This window comes from Triturus cristatus, chromosome 7 (assembly GCF_964204655.1).
Source record: "Triturus cristatus chromosome 7, aTriCri1.1, whole genome shotgun sequence".
NCBI classification, from domain to species: domain Eukaryota; kingdom Metazoa; phylum Chordata; class Amphibia; order Caudata; family Salamandridae; genus Triturus; species Triturus cristatus.
The window spans coordinates 1,356,766,850-1,356,790,393 of NC_140590.1; the positions used below are offsets into that span (position 1 = coordinate 1,356,766,850).

The 23,544-nt window shown below is 42.3% G+C and overlaps 1 protein-coding gene across 1 annotated transcript in view; it reads left to right on the forward strand.

The window, feature by feature from the left end:
- LOC146812054 (fer-1-like protein 4) overlaps nt 1-23,544 on the forward strand; it is a 1,053,957-nt gene that overhangs the window by 233,136 nt on the left and 797,277 nt on the right. The window contains exon 5 of the mRNA XM_085619061.1: nt 23,192-23,283. Within this exon, the coding sequence (XP_085475187.1) occupies nt 23,192-23,283 (92 nt within the window). The remainder of the gene's footprint in view (nt 1-23,191; nt 23,284-23,544) is intronic.

Below are 23,544 nucleotides of genomic sequence, written 5' to 3' on the forward strand. Positions count from 1 at the left end.
CCAATAGATCCGGAAAGCCAATATTTGTTCGGATTTAGTTTAAATGGACGTAGCTTCAAATTCTCACGCGCACCTCAAGGATTTACAGAAAGCCCCAGCATCTATAGCCAAGCACTGAAACGAGAACTCGACAGCATCCACATGCCAGTTAACACTGCCTTGCTTCAATATGTCGATGATCTGCTGATCACCGCCCGAAGCGAACCTGAATGTGAAAAAGCATCACTGACAGTTTTACAATTTCTAGCCGAAAAAGGGCACAAGGTGTCCCCTTCTAAGCTGCAATTCTGTGTCCAGCGAGTTATTTACCTTGGTCACTCGCTGTCCAAGGAGGGAAGGCAGCTTACACCAGACCGCATTCAGTTAATAGCTAACATGCCAATACCCAAGACACAAAAGGAGGTGCGGGCTTTCATAGGCCTCACTTCATATTGTAGGCAGTGGATCCCTCAGTATGCATTTCTAGCAAAACCACTCATTCAGTTGACAACACAGGAGGCAGCCACATCGACTGACCTCCCTTGGACTCAAGAACATACACATGCCTTTAAAAGCTTAAAGAAAGCTCTATGCCAAGCACCTGTTTTAGCAACACCATGTTACAGTAAACATTTTACACTCTTTATTACAGAACGCGAAGGTACTGCCTTGTCAGTACTCACACAGGAACAAGCAGGAGCACACAAACCATGTGCTTATTTTTCTAGTACATTAGATCCCGTAGCTCAGGCTCTGCCTGCGTGTCTGAAATCAGTGGCAGCGACAGCTTTAGCAATCAGACAAAGCGATGCCATAGTGTTAGGACATCCATTGACAGTACAAGTACCACACGCCGTAGAGGTTCTTGTGAATCGAACGCAAACACAACATTTGACTATAGCAAGACTTACAGGGTATGAACTAACACTGTTTCAGCCACATATAGAAATCAGACGTTGTAACACATTGAATCCTGCCACACTTTTACCTGTAAATGGAACAGACCCACTAGCCCATGACTGTATTGATGTTATTACAATCACGACGAAACCCAGACAAGACTTGACAGATGTCCCATTGTCAGACCCAGACCTGACGTTGTATGTAGATGGTTCATGTATGAGAACAAGTACAGGAGAGCTAGTGGCCGCGTATGCAGTCACAACAGACACTGAAGTCGTTGAAACAAATCGTATTAATACCTTGTCAGCTCAAGCAGCAGAGCTCATCGCTCTGACACAAGCCTGTATTCGAGCCACAAATAAGAAAGTCAACATATACACTGATTCACGTTATGCATTCGGAGTCGTACATGACTTCGGCGTGCTGTGGCGAGAGAGAGGTTATTTAACTTCTCACGGTGCCCACATTCAGCACGGACCCCTCATTCATGCCTTGTTAGATGCAATACATTTACCCATTGCAATATTGATTATGAAATGCAAAGCACATACGAAAGTTACTGATATCATTTCTCAAGGCAACGATCTAGCTGATAGAACAGCTAAACGGACTGCTCAAACTCAAACATCCGATATGACAAAGACAATAGTCCCGACGCCAACACATTGTATGACGGTTAAAGATCCTACTCTTGACGTAATTGATATACAGACACATGCTACACCAGAAGAAATAAGGAAATGGACGGAATTAGGAGGGATCCAAACGGATCAAGGATGGTTGATGAAGGAAAAGTCTGTGTGGTTCCTTCCTGATTCAATGGTCCAAGTCATTATTAACACTATCCATAGTCCAGCGCATCTAGGAGAGAAAGCTATGCTAGACAGCATTCAACATATTTGGTTCAACAAGCATTTACGAGCTGCAGCCAAACAAAAGGTTCGTACCGGTCTGATCTGTTGCCAGTTCAACCCAGGAAAAAGCGTTCCCGTAGAACAGGGTGGATTTCAGCCTCCTGATCACCCTTTTGAAGTCCTCCAGATGGATTATATCCAGATGGAACGATGCAGAGGATTCAAATATGTTCTCGTAGTTGTGTGTGCTCTTTCCCGTTGGACGGAGGCATACCCGGTTTCAGATTACACTGCCCCGACTACTGCCAAACAGTTGGTTCGAGAATTCTTCCCACGATACGGTTTACCACGTGTTGTTCACTCAGATAACGGCCAGCCGTTCTCATCCGAATTAATGAAACACGTTTCACTTTTGTTAGGCTATCAGTGGAAATTCCACTGTGTCCGACACCCCGAAGCAGCAGGTCTCGTAGAAAGACATAATCCGACTCTGAAAATAAGATTATCCAAAATATGCAGAGAGAAAGGTGTCGACTGGGTAGTAGCATTACCAGTTGCACTCTTTTACACAAGAATGGTAGCACACTCTCGAACAGGGCTATCCCCGTATGAAGTGATCTTCGGCAGACCACCAAATATGTGGGGGACGCCTATACCACGCAAAATAACTGATATTGACTGTAACATGCTGACAGATTACTTGGCTTCCTTGATGTCTGCACTACAATCTTGTCGTTCACAGGTAGCTGCAGCTTTTCCTGACAACACTGAGGTGAAACCCCATGACGTGGTTCCGGGAGACTTAGTCCTCGTGAGGAACTTTGATCGAAAAACGCAGTTGGAACCTAGGTGGAGGTCACCCCAGCTGGTGTTGCTCACAACAAGAACAGCCGTGAAGATCGAAGGCAGAAAAGGATGGATTCATTCAAGTCATATCAAGAAATTTCATGGACTGAAATCAGATGTGAATAGCACACCTTGTGTGTCTTCACCCATTGACTCAAAACTTCCTTTTGTGGAAAAAAGTGACTCCGAACTATATAAATTAAAGCTCAGGCCCAATCAGTCGAGCAATTTGATTGTTTAAGTCCTCTCCAAGGTGAAGCGGTTGAATTGTCTCTGACATGTATCCCTTGGACCTGAATAGAGAAAACACCCGAAAAATGTTGAAACGACAGGCGTACTGTAAATCACTGCGTAGTCATTGCATAGTGACGTTATTAATTTTGTTTTTCTCAAGTCTTTTAATAATTACTGCAAGTATATTGTTGCACATATATTATCCTATTTCTAGACATGTTTACAATGTTACTGCTGAACATTCTTTTAGTGAATTACCTCCGCTTGAATTGTCATACAGATTTGCGCTGCGCAATAACACTTTTATTAGTATGTTACATCATTCCCATCAGGTTAGCAATGCTACAGATTGTTGGATATGTGGCCGACTCCCTCCCTATCAGAATGATAAAGGAATTCTACCTCTTTTTCCATACCCGTTCACACACAACGGCTCCTGTGGAGCATGGTTTAGCCTAATTAATTCTCTGGATTCGAACTCTGCAGTTTATCAAGATAACTGGGTATGGGGACATTTGAATTTAGTTTTACTTAAGGTCTGCTATCCTAACAAGGAGGGACTTCCCAAAAGAACAGGAACTGATCTAGAAAATGAAGTATATGGATTAGGTAATTTTACGCTTAATCTTATGATCCTAAATGTTGAATCCGAAGCTACTCCAATTTTGCCCGCTATGTCAATACTTCCAGTAAAAGGTGAATTATGTATAAGAAAGAATGGTTCCATACACATGGGCCATAGTAAATGCACCACTGTAGTAGAATTTAGTGATCAAGGCAAGTCTACATTTAGAGCTTCCCGCCATTCCTATTTCATATGTGGTCAGACGGCATATGTACGTTTGCCTCTAGATTGGGATGGTACCTGCTACATTGGATTCCTTTTGCCACCTGTTTTCCTAGCTCCTCCTGATTATCACAGAAATATTCATTTAGTACACAATAGAGAAAGGAGAGATCTCCCAATAGTCGATTACACTGAAACGGCATGGGAAAAATACACAGATTTCAATAAAGGTCTCTTTCCCTATATAGGTACCGTTACTAATAGTAAACTGATACGTAGATTGACTAGAACCCTTGAAGCAGTAGTGAACGAAACTATTTCCGCCTTAGGCAATTTAACAGAAGAGCAGTCTGCTATGCGGATTGTTGTGCTTCAAAATCGTCTTGTCCTTGACGTCATCCTGGCCGATAGGGGCGGAGCTTGTAGAGTCATCGGATCAAGCTGTTGCATATTCATACCAGAAAATTCGCCATCTGTATATAAGGCCATAACCCGCCTTCATAAGATTGTAAGCCAGATACACCAGAATCCAGGCACCTGGACTTGGTCCGGTTGGTTTTGGAGCGTGATATCAGCCTGGGGATGGAGAGTTCTATCCTTCCTAGGTATTGGCCTTCTCATATTATTCAGTTGCTGCTTATGCCTGCAATGTGGACCAGCGATTTGTGGTCTGTGTGCCACATCGTGCATTCCACATCAAGATTTTCATTCAAGATCCCGGAAGAAGAAAGAAGAACAAATGATGCTATATGAACAGATCAATGGATTAATGAAGATTGATATCTCTTGACGGGCAAGTAGGGGACAAGGAGGGAATGTGGAAATATGGATTTTTCTGGTCAGTTATGTCCCCTATCTTGGACCCCAACGGTTCTATGTGCATGTTACAAGTACATGTATGTTCCCTCTAGTTCCAGTTATGAAGACGCAAATACATGTGCGTCCACCGTTAACATGTCCTCTGTTGATCCGCCATGAATGGGCCGGATATTCCATTCCTAAGTACGAAAGGCCACCGCCTTTATATGGTTCACTTATGCCATTTTACAGTCCAGGCAAGTAGGCCCTGATTCTGTCATCAGGCTTCTCTTGCTTTCTGTCTCTGAAGCTCCAGTCCGAGCCTGCATCTGTGACCATGAACTTTGTCTCATTCTCTGCGCGGCTCACGAAGCCTGACATCAGCTTGCTGCCTGCCAAGAACTGTATTTCACCTTCGAAAATTATCTGCTCCGCTCCCTGCTCAATGCATTCCTGTCTAGTAGCTTAAGTAAACATTCTTCCAGCTACCAAGCAAAGGCCCGACTTCTCTGTCTTCATTGAAGTAATTCATAGCCCTGTTACTATGGAAGATTCCGCCCTCGCATCTAGTGTAGACACTTAGACGCTTGTACACGCACTAACCGTCAGTATAGTCAGTATAGAATAAGATTCTACTCTAAGAGACCTCTCTTTTGGATAACATAGTTCTTTAAACATAGGATGTTAGATATGATTTGGGATTAGGTCGACTTGACCCTCCAGACTTCTGTCGCCACATGTAGAGCTAAATATCAAGTCCCCTTCACCCCCTAGTTGCACGTCAATCACACGTCATACTGCTGCGCGCGCATCTCTGCCAAGTATTTCTGCTGATACTGCGAAATTATCTCATAGATCCACCCATTTGTGACATCACAACCAATGACGTTTCCCTGTTACGCCCTATTACGCCTCTTTTCATTACGTATGTGTATTCTTATCTGTATTATCAGCTGTTACGCCTCCTGCATCTGTCTTAATGTAAATGCTTTTCATATATATATTGTTACCTGTCAATAATGTATTGCCTTCACTTCCTGAACCTTCGTGGTGATGGAACCTGAAATCCCTGACTCGAATCAGTATTGGAATAAAGCCCATTCCGAACCTCTAATACCACGGATCCTGCCTCTTATTTACTGAGCTATTTTTACTATGTTTCCGTATCAAATTAAGTCCCGGTAATTAAATTATTTACCACACTGCGCACGAGATGTTCACACTTTAAATCTGTTGAAGGCACAACAAACTTATCTTAGTTGGAATTATTGGCTGGAAAGGACAAGCATTGGCAAAGCCCATAGGTCTCGCTTGCGAGAGGTATTGACTTTATCAATGTTTTTTTAGCCATGTTGTACACTAGTGCCATAGCAATTTATGATTTTGCTGGCAAGGTGGCAACACAGAGGGCAAGAGTGAAGGTGTGTGAGGGCAACACAAACAATGCAAGGGTCCGTGTCATAGCACTTTTTAAAAATTGCTGGGTGGGAGACAACACAGAGAGTAGTGAGAGGAGTCAACACAGACAAAGGAGGGTGTGGGGGAAAACGCTATGACATGTCCAACGGTGTCCATGTCACAGCGCTTCCTTTATGTAATTGCAGGTGAGGGTGGCAGCACAGACATCAGAGGGAGAGCAGGTGTAGGGCAACACCTACAAAGGAGGGTCAACATGGACAAAGAAGGTTGGGCTGGTGTGGGGCAAAATGAACAAGGGAGGATGGGAATCTCCATAGGCAATAGAAGTAGGGCGGTTGGGGTGGAGGGTGTTTTTGGGGGCAACACAGACAATGAAGAGAGGGCATTTAGAAGGACAACAAGGACAACAGAAAGGGAGCCAGTGGAGGAGCAACATAGACAATAGAGATGGAGCGGGTGGGATGGGGGCAAAAGGAGGGCCACATCAACAAAGGAAGGCCAACATGGACAATGGAGGTTGGGCTGGTGTGGGGAAAAACAGGAAGGGAGGGAGGGAGAGTGGATGGTTACCACAGACAATGGATGGAGGGCGGATTGGGCAGAGGGTGTGCTTTGGGGGCAACACAGAAAATGAAGAGAGGGCATTAGAAGAGCCACACGGACAAAGGAGGGAGAACCAGTGGAGGGGCAACATAGACAATAAAGGAGGGACACGTGGGAGGCAACAGAGACAATGGAGGGGGGTGGGTTGGAATAGCACAGAAAATGGAAGGGGGCAGGTGTGGGGAACCCAGTTGACTGTGTGATCAAAGTGAAAGACAGCTTTATTCGACTGCTGTTTCAGACAATCATAAAGCACATACAATTAAACAATTTGTTACACATAGCAATAAAAATATGTTATATGTAATATTCAAAGTTAATCATGATATACCCTAGCGTCACAATTACCTCAGTACTTAAATTGCAATACATTTCTTGTATCTAAATACTTTCCTTAAAAACATTCCTGTCCTCCACACTCTATGGACATTGTCCACAAGCTGTAATACAATGAACGCCGGGCGACATTGTCTAAGCCCCAAAGATTTTAAAATTGGAACAATCCAAACTTTCCTTAGTTCGCTATAAAATCTACAAAATAGGACAACATATATAGTGGATTGGTCTGAATGATTGTCACAGGGACAGAGTTGCATTTCTCGGGGCTAATCGTTCCTTTTTGGAAAACGTACAAGTCTGTGGAAGACCCCAAGCCTGAATCTCGTCAGTAAAAACCTATCGTGGCCACCTGGTACAATTGTTAGGTATGGTTGTATACTAAAAGTGGTTAAAATCAGCTGATTCTGCTGGACACTAAGCTTTATAATCTCTGCTGATGTTCTTAATGTGTCCAGTAGCTGAAGACCCTCTATTTTTAAATCCTTTCTCGTGACCGTTTGCATTGTGTTCGGGTTAGTAAAGTATTCTGTGTGAGCTAGATCACACATGAAATCTCGGACATACCTTACCCAAGGGATCTTTAGGACCCCTTCCAATTTTAAGCTGTCCATTAAAATATCCTGATTTAACTGAGCCTCTGGTTTTGTTCAGATACTGTGCGATAAAAGAACTGGCTCAGTTTTTATAAGATCAGAGATGAATGGTAAGCCCAACTTAGCATGACAAACATACGAGAATGTACTATTCAGAACAGACAAGATGTTTCTTAAAAAAGTGTTTTCCACCATTTGTAAAAGTTGCGTATCAGCAAAACCCCACACCCCTGCTCCATATGTAACTGTGGGGATACATTTCGCTTTATAGATCTGAATAAGCTCTACTGGCGGACTCCTACCCAATTTCCTAGAAAAGTTAACAAGTGCGCGATGTAGTCCGCAGGAACGCTAATTGTTTTGCTGAAACGGCTTGGACCTATGAGTTGTCTTGATCAAAGAGCATTCCAAGGTATGAAAATCTCTTTGTGGGCCCTATCTTCTGTCCTTCCACAAACAAATCCCTGCATCTTCGACTACCACGGCCACATCTCATTATAAAGGTCTTTGAGGTGACTATGTGATCAACATGGACAATGATGGGAGAGCAGATCGGGGTCAACACAGATAACAGAGGGTGGTTGGGAGGCACTGTGTGAAGTTCGCTTGTCAGACAAAATCAGACTCAGTAACTGAAAACATAAAAATGTAAATAATAAAGACAATAACGCCTACTGGGAGATAATTATCCATCCGTTCTTTGCTGAGCATGATGTCCCAACGGTGGAAGTAGTTATCCCAGTTGATCTATGAATGGCCCACTGCTCATAAAGTTTTGACCCTGGGCTTAGTTACTCTTCATCCACCCTTTCAGCAAATGACTTTTCTGGTCCTGTGCCATGTTCACAATCCTCCTGTTTAATAATTGAACCTAAGGTAGTATTCAACGCTATTAGGAAATGTGCCCTCAGAAAACCGCCTGGCCCTGATGGTGTCCCTGCAGACATATTTAAAATCAATATAGACCTCTGGCTGCCTTTGCTAATAAATGTATTTAGGAGCACGGTGAAGGGTCACATATCCGACTCGTGGAGTATAGCTACTATTATCCTGGTGTACAAACAAGGGGATAGGCACTCACCTTCATGCTACAGACCAAATTTCTCTTATAGACTCTAGCATGAAGAGTTCTTTTCTCCTGCCTGGAAACTTGGGCCACTGAAATTAAGATTTTGTCTGATGTACAATTTGGTTTTAGGCCAGGACTGGGGACGGTAGACCAGTGTCTAAACTTTTTCATAATTGCAGGAAAATACATAATGGCTAAAAAAGGAAGTTTGCACCTTGCATTCATTGACTTAACAAGTGCATTTGACATGGTGAACCGGCCTAAACTTTAGACCCTGATGGAAAGTATGGGGGTGAAACCAGAACTACTTACCCTAATTAAATGGCTGCACCAGAATCTTTTTAGTCAGGGTCCGCTACAGCTTACAGGGTGAAACTACTCCCAAAATTAGATCCACACAGGGAATGAGACATATTTGTATACTTGTTAGCTTCCTTCTCTACATTAATGGGATCTCAAATATTTAGTTGAGGTGGGAAAGGATACCCCACAAATTGATATGCAATCTGTCCCAATCCCCCTGTATGCGGACAACGCCATACTGATTGCCCGTACTGCAAACGGCCTACAGATTTTGTTAGATTCATTTTCTCTTACAATGAAGGCCTGGACCGTAAAATCAACCATTCAAAATTATTTACAATGATCTGTGGTCCTTGTAGTACAAGAAGCAAATCACACATGATGAGGAAACCCGCTTGGAGAAAGTGACCAATTTTAATTACTTTGGGTTTCTTTTTAATTCCTCCTTAAAATGAAAAGTGCTTTCAACTGCAAGGTCCCACCATTTTAAAATGAATATTGAAGCCATTTTAAAATTTGCAAATAGGCTGGGACGGAGGCCCATTAGGGAAATGACTCATAGGTATAAGAGTAAATGTGTTTCTGCGGTACTTTATGGAACAGGTCTGTGGGGGGTTTCAAATGTATCTATTCTCAAGAAGGTGGAAAATTGCTTTTATGTGGAGGCTTCTTGCGGTTCCCTTCGGGACCACCATCCTAATTTTCCATGAGGAAACAGGTCTTCCCTATTTGTAGGATCAGATGAGTCTTGCCCCTTATTTGCTGTGGGTAAAGATCTGGGGAAACCCGAAGGCGGCTTTGGTGAGATCTAGTGTTTTGGACTGCTTAGGACTGGACAGCGTGGCGTGGATCCCATGGTTAGTATATCTTAACAATAAATGTGAGGCCATTTGATTAGCTGAAATGTTTGATAACCCTCATATGATATCCATCGGAAGTACAAAGGTAGTTAAAAAATGTTTCTATAACCACCATACATATTTGAGGTTGCGGTTTCATTTGATAGATGTGTTGGTATCAACCTGCAACAGCTTGGAACCTTATCTAACTTGGTTTCTGAACCCCATCCACCGATGTTACTTGACATATTTTAGACTGAGTTTAATACATTTTAAGGTTGTCTTTCCCCTGCCATGTATATGGTTGAATGATTTACCTTTATGCCATTGTAATAATATTGCTAAATAAAGTATGACCCATTTTCCATTGTTCTGCCCTTATACAAGGATCCTAGGCATGATTTTCTGGTTCCTGTTTTACGAAAATCACATTTGAGAACCCATTAGAAAGGCCTGGTGTTCCTATACAAATTAGGTATGTTCGAAACGTGCCTAGTAGTGCTAAAATTTATTAGACAGGCCGTAAGAATTATAAAAAGGTATGTACTTGTTTCTTTATGATTAAGTCTCCCTGTTTTCCGTTTTTACTGATTTTTACAGATAAATACAGGCCGAAAACCATTTATTTTCTTGTCTGTATTTATTTTTTAATGTGGATAAAAACGGAATTTGGGAGCTTTTTTGGGTGATTCTAAATACACTTTGCCATGACTGCCAGGCCAATAACTGTGTGGATTGATAGGTAAATGGGTTAAAAAAGAAAGGAATGTTAGTAAAGAGGCTTAAACAGCAGTAGATATGCACAAAGCCGATACTGAAATGTGCATATGTCATATAAGTGCATTGATTTATCTTCTGCGGGTGTTCATATCACTGAAACCTGGCAGGCATTCAAACATGACTGCATATTTATTGGTTAAATAAATGTGGAAATATACCAGTTTCCGCCTTATTTTGTTTCCCAAAACCCATAATAAATATAGATAAATGCAGATAAAGTTGCCAAAAAATAAATATGGATAAATACAGACGGAATTGTCAAAAAACATAAATACCATAAAACCGGGAGCCCTATTTATGATGCTGATTCTGTGGAATGTGTTATGTTCTGCATGTTCCATGTTCTGCTGTCTGTATGATATTCACCGAGACCTATTTTTTTACGCTGTTTCCCTATGTGATTTGCACTATGCATTTTAATGATTTTAAGGGGTGAATTTCTTTTATTTCTTGTGTTTTATGTATTTTATGGCTGTTTGCTGAATAAAGATTTGTTTGGACTGGATTATAGGTAAATAAAAAAAAAGGGCAATTAAAAAAACTGGAAATTAACTATGACAAATGTACCCGTCAAGTTATTAACTCCACAAACAAAAAGCAAGTCCAAATACTGCAGGAACATGAAAATGATGGAAAGAAGAAAACTTGAGGAAAAGAGTCTGTGCAAAGTATCAAAAACAAGCGTAGCAAACAAGGCATGAGAATGCAAATTATGTTGGAAGGCAGTTTGAAAACGAATTAGAGGAATGAGATGTCTCCATTCTGACATGGCGCCATCATACTAAACGCCCTTACTGGACGAAAGCCACAGTCGTATGTCTGCCCAAATACCTAGGTGCCAATAAAGGCATGTACTCTGGTGTTTCGCAACACACCTCTTGTTCATACTTCTCAGACTTAACAACCACGCCAGTCTTTTTCACAGTGGTTCATAATTCGCGTGAGCGTGAGTTTTAAATGAAAAACATTGTGCTCCAAGTAAAATAAAATGCGACAATCATAGCACCCACAATTAGATCTATAGGTATAGGGGCTTGTTTACAAGAATTTGGTGTAGGGCAGCCCTTCCAGGCTTCATGCTGCGCCGCCCTATGCCAATTCGAAAGTGCAGGAATGCACCATATTTACAAGATACAGTGCATTCCTCTCCTTTCAGCCAGTGCCGGCGCACATTTTGCAGCTGTGCGCCAATGCAGGCACCTTTGCCCCATAGGGCAAGGGTGTCGGCGCTGTTGGAAGATTGTTTTGTGCAGGAAGGTGCCAAATCCTAGGAGGCGTTTTCCTCTTTCTATGTGTGCTGCAGACTGCAGCACACATAGAAAAGCACACCTAGAAAGCAGAAAAATCGAGGACTAATGATAACATTTCTCCTCATTACGCCTGCTCTCTGGAGGCGCACGGGTTTGATGCATTCCCAGATTCATGCCATGTTGTAAATCTGGGAATGTATCAAAATTCATGGGCATTGCGTGGCAACACCCACCGCAACGCCTCTTTGACTTAGAGTAAGGCAAGTCAACGACTTGCGCTGCTGTGCCTTACTCCATATCTACGAGGCCATGCAAAGCCACGCAGGGTGGGTTTGCGTGACCTCGTAAATATGGGTCGGAACACTGCGCCTCCGGAGTGTCTGCTCCAGGTGCGCCAATGTGCCGCAAGGCACTTGTAAATATGCCCCATAATTTACACCTTACCAATGACTGCCTCATGGGCAACTGGATCAGCTTTGACCAGCAAAAAACGGATTGGAGGAAAGTGCATTACTGCAACCAATTCGATAGTCTGAGAGTATTCTGAGGGCTGGAGGACTTGAAAGTAAAGAAGTCTCCAGCGAAAACAGATCTAAACTTCATCCAATTAATTAAATAATGTTTTTTTGTATACCAAATGTTAGGGGAAAAGTAAGTAACTGGGAATTGGGGTCCACGTGTATTCCACAGGGGAAAATGAGAAGGGTGCAGCTGGAACTGCCATTAAGATGGAGTCCCTGGATGCTAGTATGTGAAGAAGCAGCACTAATCGCCCATGGACAAGTTTTGAAGGAAAGGACAGAGGAAAATCTTCAATTTAGAAAAACGTGGCATCTGATTAATGGTTACACAGCTTTAGTTTCTACAGTGATTTCAGTCCTTTGTCAAGTAAAGCTCACGTTCGGTTCCCAGGCGTGGCACACATACACGCAGATGAGCCCTGCAGTTTATATGGCCGTGCTTCTTTTATGGACCTACCTGACAGGAAGGCCCTGTATTAGTATATTTAGGGGATGGATGACCCGTGTCCTGCTGCTGGCGGTGGCCGAGCACTTTCAGACCTGATGTCGCCCTGCTGCAGGGTTTTAAAGACAGCCAGCTCAGACAATTCTCATCCTAGGAAAGCAACTCAACAGCCCTTGTAGATAGTGCTATTACGAATTCAATGAGGGAAACCACAGACAAGCCAGGCGGGTGAAGGGGGAGTTTGGGGCAACACTGGAGAACAAGGAAGTGGGGGTGGGCAGAGATATGAGGGGGGGGCAGAGAGGGATGGCACGTGAAGGGAGGAATCAGTGCATAAGGGAGTGAACATGAACACATGCACTTTTATGGACTAGCTTAATGAAAAAGAAGAAAAAAAAGAGCAACAGAAGGGAAAGAGTAACACACAAAGGAGGCAACTTAAAAACACGTGAAGCGCTTCAAGAAAAGCAAGCATTCATGGAAAAAACAAAGAACGCAATCAGAGAGGTCATACAAAAGGATATGCTCCAAGGGCGGGATAAAGACAGTTGGAAACAAATACAGGCAGCAAATAGAAAGAAAGCAATTGTGAGTGACAAAACAAAAAGTCAGTGGTAAGCCATGGGTGCAATGAATTCCTGGGTCAGCTTTCAGAAAGCTCCCCAATATATCTTTGTAATCAGACAGGCTTTGACCTAAAAAAGCGCTGTTTTTGATTAAATTGGATCTGTGTCAATTACGAAAATAACAGAAGAGAACCTGTCTGATAGAGGAGGTATTAATAGTGTGTCTGATGAAGGATGTTACAGAATTTGCATTCTAGGAGAACAGTTTCGCCATTGTACTAGGCGTTTCATGGGGAATATAATGGGGTGGGCAGGGGCTAGAGCACAGTTCTGCATCCTGATGAACTGATAAACGCCATTTGGACTTTAGGCAAAAGAGACCAGAAGTGTCCATTCTCATCAATCACTGGCTGCTCTTGGACTTATGAAACTGTCAGCACTTTCAGTAACTGCCTTACAGTGGACTAAATCTTGCTGGCTGAGGTAATCATGGTAGTAAAACTGTACAACTTCCTTTCTCAGCTACCATGCTCCAGAGTTCCTCCTTGTTCCATTTTCAATATTGACAGACTGACTGACTAAGGTCGTCCAGCACTCTGTTTGTCATGACAAATGTACATGGGCGATACTGAGCTGTGGTGCAGCAAAAGGTGGATGGTCAGAGAACGACATGATAGTTCCACTTGGCTATTAACATGGTACATGACTGAACTGATGATATTCGAAGTGGGGTAAAAGTGAATTGGTTGGCATTAAATGGCTGCAAGGCACATGTTCTGCCTGTAAAATAAAGCCAGACATTTCTCCCCAGTATTCTTTTGGCCAACAGAATAAACTTGGAATCAACATAAGCAGAATATATCCGCAATCTGAGAGTCTTGATTGATGATAAATTGTTTTTCCAAAGTTACATCACCCAGGTAGCCAAACTAAGTCATTTCAATTGTAAGACCCTAAGAAATTTGAGTTCAAATGTATCTTCTGGAGGTAGAAGTATGTAGGTACCCAGACTCTTCAGTCATGCTTCGACTACCGTAATGCAGTTACATGGTCCTCGAATCAGCACTTGCTACAGATACTAAATATTGATCAAATTAAGGTAGCATGTACTGTGTGAAAAAGAAACTACAAGCAGACATCCAGCCAGTCTGTAAACCCTTACATTGTTGACTTGTGAAGAGATGACTCAACTTCAGGTCTCAGTGTGACCTTCACAGAGCTCAGAGACATTGGCTCCTGATACACTAACAGTGAAATGCCACAGCACATTTCATATCTATTTCTGGAAACCTGTAAGTCTTGTAAGGAAATTGGAGCACTCAGTCAGTATCAATCATATGGTTTTGCTTGAGATACTTACTTAATAGTCGCTTCTTTCTTTAGATAGAGAGATGCCGCAACTCTGTTCAGATTGTTATTGTGGCGTTTTCAGCATTTGGCTGTAGACTGTTTAGCTATCTGTTCACAGTACAACAGCATATCGCAGATGGAGACAACATTACGCATGGGTGAAGTAGTCAGTCATTCTTCTGCTTCACAGTTTAGCAAGCATCCGCCAACCTATGTCTATTGTTGATGTTACAAGCAGACAAACATGTCGGCATTTAAAAATATTTGTTATAGAGATATCATATCTTGATCTAGTTATTTCCTCTATTAGGAGGTGCATCATCAGTGCCACCTACTGGCTTTTTGTGGGCTGGAGGAAAAAAAGTGCAGTCACAAATTTTATAATACATGAAAAGCAGTGTCAGTACAGGTGTTGCCTTAAGAGTGGAGGGATGGGTCAGGGAAGTAGAGACCGAAAGAGAGTCAACGTAGGATTACAGATTGCTCAAACGATATCCAAATGTACTTTAATCTGGTCCACCTTGTTAGGAAAGCTTTAAATGCTGGTTTCATAAGGTTCTCCTTTCACCTTCAGCACTTTGATGATAGCCTACGCTTCAATTTCCTTGTCCCCACCAATTGCTTTCCCAGGTATTCCACGTCTTCCTTCCACCTTGTCTCATGTTTTAATATTCTCCCTTCACTCTGCCTTTAGCATGCAATATTCAGCAATTGTGTACCTCTTGGAATAGGTCTCACAGTGGCTTTGAGTGATATATAAATAAATAACCACTTGCTCGCACTCATTCGAGACCAGTACTGAATCTGAATGGCGACCAAGAGCTTCTCGGCACATATTGCTAGATTTCAGAGTTCCAATGTTCTCTCATTCATGGCACATAATAAACCAATCAGTTTACTATGATGGATGGCCACTAAAGTAATTAACATTCTCCAGCAGCTTTAGAATATTTTATTATGAATCCGCGGGACAAATAGGATACTTGTCCGTGTCAGCTCAAGCTCGAATAGAAAAACCACAGGAGTATAACCCATAAACCAAGCTGAGATCTGGGTGAGTATAATATAAATACAACAATATCTCAGCCGGATTCATTAAGACTGATTATATTTGTATATACAAGATATTACAACAAACGAACAAAAGGCGAGAGGCTTCAAGATATTTGTTAAATGTGCCCCTGGGCATCATATATTTTTAGAAGACCAAAAATTATATACACAACAGTTGTAACAGCACTGTTAGGCATAAATGCCAAGGCAAACCTAAAGAAAAGTGTACGTAGTGCTCGTGATAGGAAAGTGACGGTGCAAGTGACAACGTGAAAGAACACCACAGCTTGCGGCGCAAGAGAAAATACAAAATATATACAAGATTAAAAGGTTCTCACAGAAATTACTTTCAATTCATAAATTGTCATTTACAATGTTTTTTGGAGAACCAAAGTTCAAATTGCGCCTGAGGCGTTTTTAAGCTAGTGGGCAAGGGTCGACGGCGTTTCGATCCTGTTACATTAGGATCATCTTCAGGACCTGGGTGGCCTATTTGAAGAGTGCTGTGTAAAGAAAAGGAAGAATCAGAGCGGCTGGGGGGAGAGAGAAGAGGGAAGAGCCAGAGAATTTAAAAGGAAAGAAAATATGCATACCTGAAGTGCGTGAAGATTAATGCTAGCGCAGGAAAACAGGGGAAACCGCTGTAATAGTCTGAATAGTATAGGGCTTGGCGTCAGAATTATGCATCCAAAGGAATCTAAAAGAAGGACAAGGTGCCATAAGTGAATGCAGAAGTAACGGCAGGAAGGGAGGGGGAGGGGGGGCGGGTGGGGGGGGAGAGAAGGGGGGTGGGGGAAAGTGGTGATGAGTAAGAATGGGGGAAAAAATAATAATTAACCAGCGAATGCGGGGGACGAAAGGGGGTAACCCAGAACCAGGGCGGGGCAAAAACAACAAACTCACCGGCTGAAAGCGGCAACCGTGGGAGGACTTGAGTCAGTTGCAGGGATTCAACCCTGATCGGTTCTTTCGAGGTTCGGAAAGATACCTAATCACAGGAGGGGGGTAGCGAAAAGGAGTGATTAGAGAGCCTCTGTGTCGAGGCGGAGATTAACAAGGGAAGCGTGAATGTGGCAAACGGCGCTTACCTTGTAGCGCGGGAGAAAAAATTAAATTCTGGAATGAAGCCAAGGCTAATGAAGCACCGGAATGCCACAATCGTGTGCAAATTACAGCCGGTGTCTTAGACCCGAAGACATAGGACTTGCTTCGTAAATGAAATTACGTGCGCCCACAAATCTTGTTAGCAAAAGCTGATAGTCCCATGTAGGACCCCAACCAACTTTTTAAAATTTGACACAAAATGAGGATGTGGCTTAACGGCTAAAGCAGTTGACTTTGAAGCTAGGGGACCAGGTTCGAGTCTGGTGGGAGGCTCAAACATTCTGTGATTCTGGGCAAATCACTTACTATCCCCGTGGCTAAAATTGGAATGTGTCCGTCTGTAATACAGCTAATGCTCATGTACAGCTCTCTGATACCTTCAGGTCGAGTTCGCGCCATATGAAAAATGGAGGGAAAAAAAGAATAAGTCCTGACTCTAGACGAATCTGTGGAGGGCATAACATCACATAGTGTTGAAATAAACAACAGGAATGTGGTGCCACCACAGAACTTATGTCTAGTTTTATGACTACGAGGCTCCTCTGTATGTGGTGGCTGACAACATTCCTTTTGGTCACATAGGTGGCACTAGAAATAGGTGGTGTATACAGATTGTTAGACTCCAGTCATACCTTGTCATTTGCATAAAGATTACATGAAGACACACAATTTGTTACATTATAGCCATCATAGCCTTTGCTGCAAGGGCAAATGAGAAATCCTGGCCATGTTTTTTCTCTCCATTTTATCAGTTCCTTCTTTTGACTAGCAACCACTTCCCACCGTCATCCCTTTACCTGTTTACTTGCTTTGCTTAATAATAATTCCATTCTTTACCATACTAAGGTCAACCCCCCTCCCACGTTGTTACCCTATTTCTTATTATTGTAGTACAATTCAGAAACAAATTTAGAAGCTCACCAATCCATAAAAATGCACCCATGCTCTGACAGTATCTTTTTTGATAGCACTGCTGTTTTTCAGACCTTTACAACAAGATTCTAAAGAAATTGGGAGGTCCGGAATGGCAAGCCCCATAGACCCTTCCAGTACATGAATAAGAAAAGCATTGTCTTTGTTGAGTTGTACAAACTGATTTCTCAACATGAAATTTAAAATTAAAGCAAGAGATTTGGATGGCAATACAATTTCTCGTAGCTCAGTCTTTTTATATTCGGAAGCGTGAATATCTTCTCAGTTCTGGGATCCACCGTCTCTAGTCACTCTAAATCCTTGGCAATCGTACTTCTAACACCCCAGCTCCACCCACATTACCTGATTGTTAATCCTCAATAATGCAACAATGGATTGTTTTTGGACACCCTTTTGCCAACTTCCTAGAATTTGCCATTTGTATATAAATTTGCAGATCTAATAGGCGAGTTCCATTGCTAGCGTTACTTGTATCGCCATCTCAGATATGTGTTTTAAGCTTTTTCTCACCAGCCCTACACTATGCATTTAGAGGCGTGACTGTCTTGTTTTCTTCAGATAGATTTCTTTCTGTAGATGAATACTTTGTAAGTATTGCGTATTATTTCATATGTCTGTTCCTAATCCATGAAATCGCCTCTCGCACCTTTAACTATTGCTATCATAGTATATGTTCCAGTATTAAGCTCTTGTTCGACCTAAACCTATGGAATGCTTTCTAAAACAGGTTTGAAAAGGTGTGTATGTACTACCTCAAGTGTAACTTGCAGATGACATTTTTTTCTTATGACACACCACTTGAAATGAGTGTTACTCACCTTTTGTGAAGAAAATGTTCTATTCAAGCCGATCTGCCAACTGACAAATGAATCTGGGCAAGAGCGGGATCTTAATCCTTCATGGTTGATACAAGCGAGGGCATATTCATTTAAGGTTGATTTTATAGTGCAGCATTCACTACAGGTGACGTCTAATGGCTCTATGGAAGGACAAATGATTAGGCATGGAGGTAGTACATATCTTATGGGCCACTTTTCTGGTGAACAGTCAGATGTTTAGAGATGTTCTAAACTAAGTCAGTGATTGTCCAGTACACATTTCTAGAGGGTTACACAGTTGTCCCCTTGAACTTGGAAGGCTTGTAGGTCCCATTTGGAATATTATACAGATGTGGTTTTAAAAATTGCTTTGTTTCGTTATTTTAGCTTCCAGGTGAGGATATATTTCCTGAATTTGTTTACTATAAGTAGTATGTGTTTTTCAGTGGGTAACCACGGAAAATGGCTTAGAAGGTTTGAAACGGAGTACATTTTTGTCAGGTTGAAAATGCATCTGACTAGGGTAGGTTGGATATTTTGTAACCATAGAATGCTTTTTTTTGGACCTGCCAAGGTAGACGGAGTTGCTGTAAACTATACAAGACTGTATAAAGGCATTAGCTACAGTGAGTATATATGCAAAAGAAACAAATGGAAATAGCCTGTTGAGGGCTCGAAACTAACTAAGGAAAGTTCCGGTGGCTTGGTAAATTTGTTTAGTTCGGAATCCAGGCGCATTCCAAGATTCCTGACTGCTGAGACTTGTTTGGGGCATTTACCCACAAAGAGTAGAATCTTATTATTTATTTTATTTCGTATATACAGCTTTCAGATATGGAGGGATTAAGATTTAGATCGTTTTGGTTTCCGAAGTGTTTTACAGCTTCTATCATGGGAACACGTCCTGTGATCAGGTTTCCTGGGTCATCTCCAAGATTTATTAACATCTGATTGTCATCAGCATACAGATAGGTTATTACATTGAAGTTCTTTCATAGTGTTTTAAGGGATTGCATGTATAGGTTAAATGATGAAGGAGAAAGGGCTTTGGGACTCCCCAACAAAGAGGCTCACAAGGTAGGCCTTCCAGTGATTGTGGCTTATGGTTTCTTTTTATTTTAGCTTTCATTGTGCTCTGCACTTAGGGGCCGATTACAATGTTGTTCAGAAACTCTTCCGACTGAATCGGTTCTGGATCGGGATCAACTGAATCGGGTTCAGCGAGTCCGACCGACCGATTATGATGTCTCCCAACATCGTTCGGTCGGACTCGTATTGACTTCAATGGGAGCCTGTGTTCCAAACAAGAACACAAGCTCCAATTAAATAACGGGTTGCTTGGGGAAAGCCTTGCACCTTGTGTTGGGAACCCCATGGTGCCTGCCACATTGTGTATGGTTGGAAAGAAGGGTCCCTTGGGTACCCCCACGGGCCACAACCAAATGTCTTCGGCTGAAGTGGGGCCTGCAACGGACCCCCAAAGACAGATTCCAACAGCCATTTTGTGTCCGGCAGACTGAATCGGAACAGCTGTTGGAATTGGCCATCGTAATCGCTCGCTCGGAAACCGTGTCCATAGAGCTGTACAATTCGGCTCCGAAAGACTCGGGCTGTCCGAATGCCTTTCGGAACCGAATCGGACAGCACGAACGGTTTCCGGGCATCATAATCTGTTGTTTGGAAATGTGTACGATTCGGTCGGAAACATAGGTTCCGAATCGGATTCTGAGATACCAAATCCCATTCGGAGCCTTTCCAAATGACATCGTAATCGGTCCCTTAGAGACTCAGTGTAGTCTCAAGGATTTTGGGGGTCACAACGAAAACTTACTTTGGCGGCCCCTGTTAGAACAACTTATTATTTAATTGCCCATTTTCTGCTAACTCAAACTCCATGATGTCAAGAGATATTTAATAATACGTTAAAGACTGAGATGGAGGAATCGGCAAATGAGAGCTAGAGGGAGAGAAAGTTCACTTTTCCAGGGGCCCATTGAAATTTGGATTTGGGGGCATTGTGCATTTCCCCACTTTGTCAATGCCTTAAAAAGTCTCTGTAGGGACTCTTGGTATAAATTCTTCTTCCAGCTGCAGAATATCCATTTTTAAATCAAATAATAGAACATAGCGTCTGGCAGTGCAGGATGCAGTAAAACTCTGAAGGCAACCATAATGTGCACCAATTCATACTGCCATTTCTGTCTGAAATGGTCTTTCTTTTGTTCTTCAGATGTATATTTTATAGAAGTATCCAAGACATCTGTTTAGATTGGATTAAAGTCTTTAGACCATCCTCATAAATAAATGTGGATCACATTGTGGTAGAATACAATATGCAGTTTAGCATTTGTAGCAAACATTATCAACATTTACTTCCAGTATCTAAGTGATGACTGAAAAGTCAGATGAAATTCACAAGAAATTAGTTTGAAATGTTTAGCTGCTGATATTGTTGTCATGGAGACTGTGGTCTTTATCGTTGGCCATTTTCCTCGGGATCTGCTTGACGGTTTATGGAGCCAACTCAGACTGCCTTTGAAGTACTGAGTATAGGAGTGGCCAGGAGAGGGCAAGGGTTTAGGATGGGCACAGCGGGGAAGGAGATCGGCAAAGGAAAAGATTAGTCTGCAACACAAAAGACTTATACTGAAAATCTTCATGCAACATAGCATTGACCATGCTAACTCTCAAATGCCGCTCTTCAGTTGAAGTGCTCTGCTTTTTTGTCAGAAGATGATCATGTTTTAACAAGAAATGGTGAAATGGCTACCATCTTGTACAGTTTCACACTCGCCTCAAATCACACGTATCAAACAATACACACAATGAATAGTTCAGCCACTGCTTCATGAAATCAATACTTCACATATTACTTATACTGTAAACCAACCATGAAGCTAGCCTGAGTGTGGGCCGTAATACTGGAAGCTTGGTAAACTCTGAATGATCCGATCACGGGTCGAGAATTCTAAGTCGGTTTTTGGAATGTGAGTGCTTTCCGGTGTTTATTTGTCCAAATAAAAGGCTTACCGCTCAGGGCAGGGCCTGCCCTGTTATTAACTCAAGAATGGCAGGCAATACTCGCTGACATCTCTGCATGTCAACAAATGGAGCGGGTGCCATCAGGGCAGCCTGGAGCCTCTGAAACGCCATCCCATATCCAGTGAGATAATCGCTGCAGGAAACAGATACTCTCTCAGGAGAAAGAGGCTGCTTCTGGAAACGCCGATGGCTGCAGAGCTCCTCCCTCAACAAGAGTAGGAAAATAGTGAGCGTCCCCTGGAGTGCGAGGGCCCTCTTTATGTAGTCAGCCACACCCAAGATAGCCACACTCCGGGGAAGCTTGGGTATGCAGTCCCATGTAACAATGCACTGCAAGGAAAGAAACAGTACACATGAAAACCTTGGCACAATGTAGCATTGCTTATCAATAGTCCTTTCAGTCATCAGTGGTCCCTGTGGGTGGTCAGGACAGCGGAGTCACCAACTCGCAGACCCTGGGAAAACATGTCCTTTCCCACAGAGAAAGTTCCCAGCTTGGAGCACCTTACAGCAGGGAGCCACCCATTGTAGCCTACATAATATAGTGATTGGGGTATGAATTGACTTGGTTGGGGGACACCTCCGTGGCTCTGATGGAACTAACTGGCCAGAATCTTTAGGTCTCTCACCAGTATTTTTAGCAAAGGTGTAATGTAATTTTGAGTGGTTTGGGTACAGAATCATTTAAGAGAGATGCTTCAATAATTTTTTTTAGATATTCTTTTTATTGGGATTTTTCATAGTATAGTAAGGTCAGTAATACAGCATGGGATACTTATACATAGGCTTGGATAACAGTAATTGCCATTGAAGTTAGTATGCGTTACATGCATGACAGGTGTCCGTTGGTTGGAATCCCAGCAGAAGGGCGTTTGAGGTCTGGAATAAGGATTGTGATGAATTGTGTCATGGGGGACAGGGCTGGCTTCTTTCGGCAGGTTGAGTGTTTTGGTTTTCAGTGCTAGTCCAATTCTCTCTTTCACTTCTGAAGTTTTGAATGCAGTAAACAGCTCTTTTAGGGTTGGTGGAGAAACAGAAGAATGAGTGGATAAGATGGTGTTAGCCCCAATGCACTCATGGATTTGTATGATTGTTGATTCAAAGGATGGCATTTGATCACTGCAGTGTTACAGAGATCATATGGGGTGTTCTTCATGACATGCAGATTTCTGTGTTATTGGAATGCGCATGTTTCTTGTTTTGTGATATATTAATGCATCTTGGGAAATATATGTTGACCCTATTTCTGTCTTTGTGGTCTCTTCTCCTCTTTATCCTTCAGTGTACCTTACACACGCAGGGCCTTATTCACAAAAGTAACCTTAAACTTTTTTGCAAGTTTATGATTTTTGACTATTCCCAAATGCATTTATAAGCAGTATCTTTATGGCTGGCCTATCTTTTTATGTGTGGAGTCTCTGCCATGAGTACGCAGTCGTAAAGATACTCCTTGAAAAATGGTTTTGTGAATAGCAAACAATTGTAAACTTTGTGAATCAGCCACAAACTATGGAGTTTCACACTGGCTGTTTGTCCAGGTGCAAGAACCACACATCTATTCACAGTAAAGTCAGAGGACCATAGCTTAGTAGTCTATAGTCATTGTTATCTGAAGCCACAAGGTCTAGTACAAACCACAAACATTATGCCATATCCTTGATAACATGAATGTATACATCCCTAAGTGTCTCATCACGTAAATGTGTATGTAAAAATGCACTCTATGAATACTGTACTGTAATCAATCTCTGCCTCCTTTGCAGATCTGTGTTGAGCTAGACATCAGATATCAGCCTCCAGAAGGACCAGCAGGAAAATGGTTTGAAGAGGATTTCCTCAACCCCTTAGATGACAGGTAGTGAAATAGAGATGACACTGGACTGTTATACAAAGTATTAGCACGTTAAATCAGCAACATGCCATTTTGTAATTGTTTAAACTTGCCAAAATGTAATTTTGTATGGCGCTGCAGTTCTCTTGATAGCTTAGAAACACCTACAAGTTTTTCTCCCTCACACTGGTAATTTGTTGTAATGTCTGAAATAACACAGCAGTTCAGAAATGAAGAAGAGCAGATAATCTTACACCGTATCTCAGGGGGCGATCTTAGTTTGGT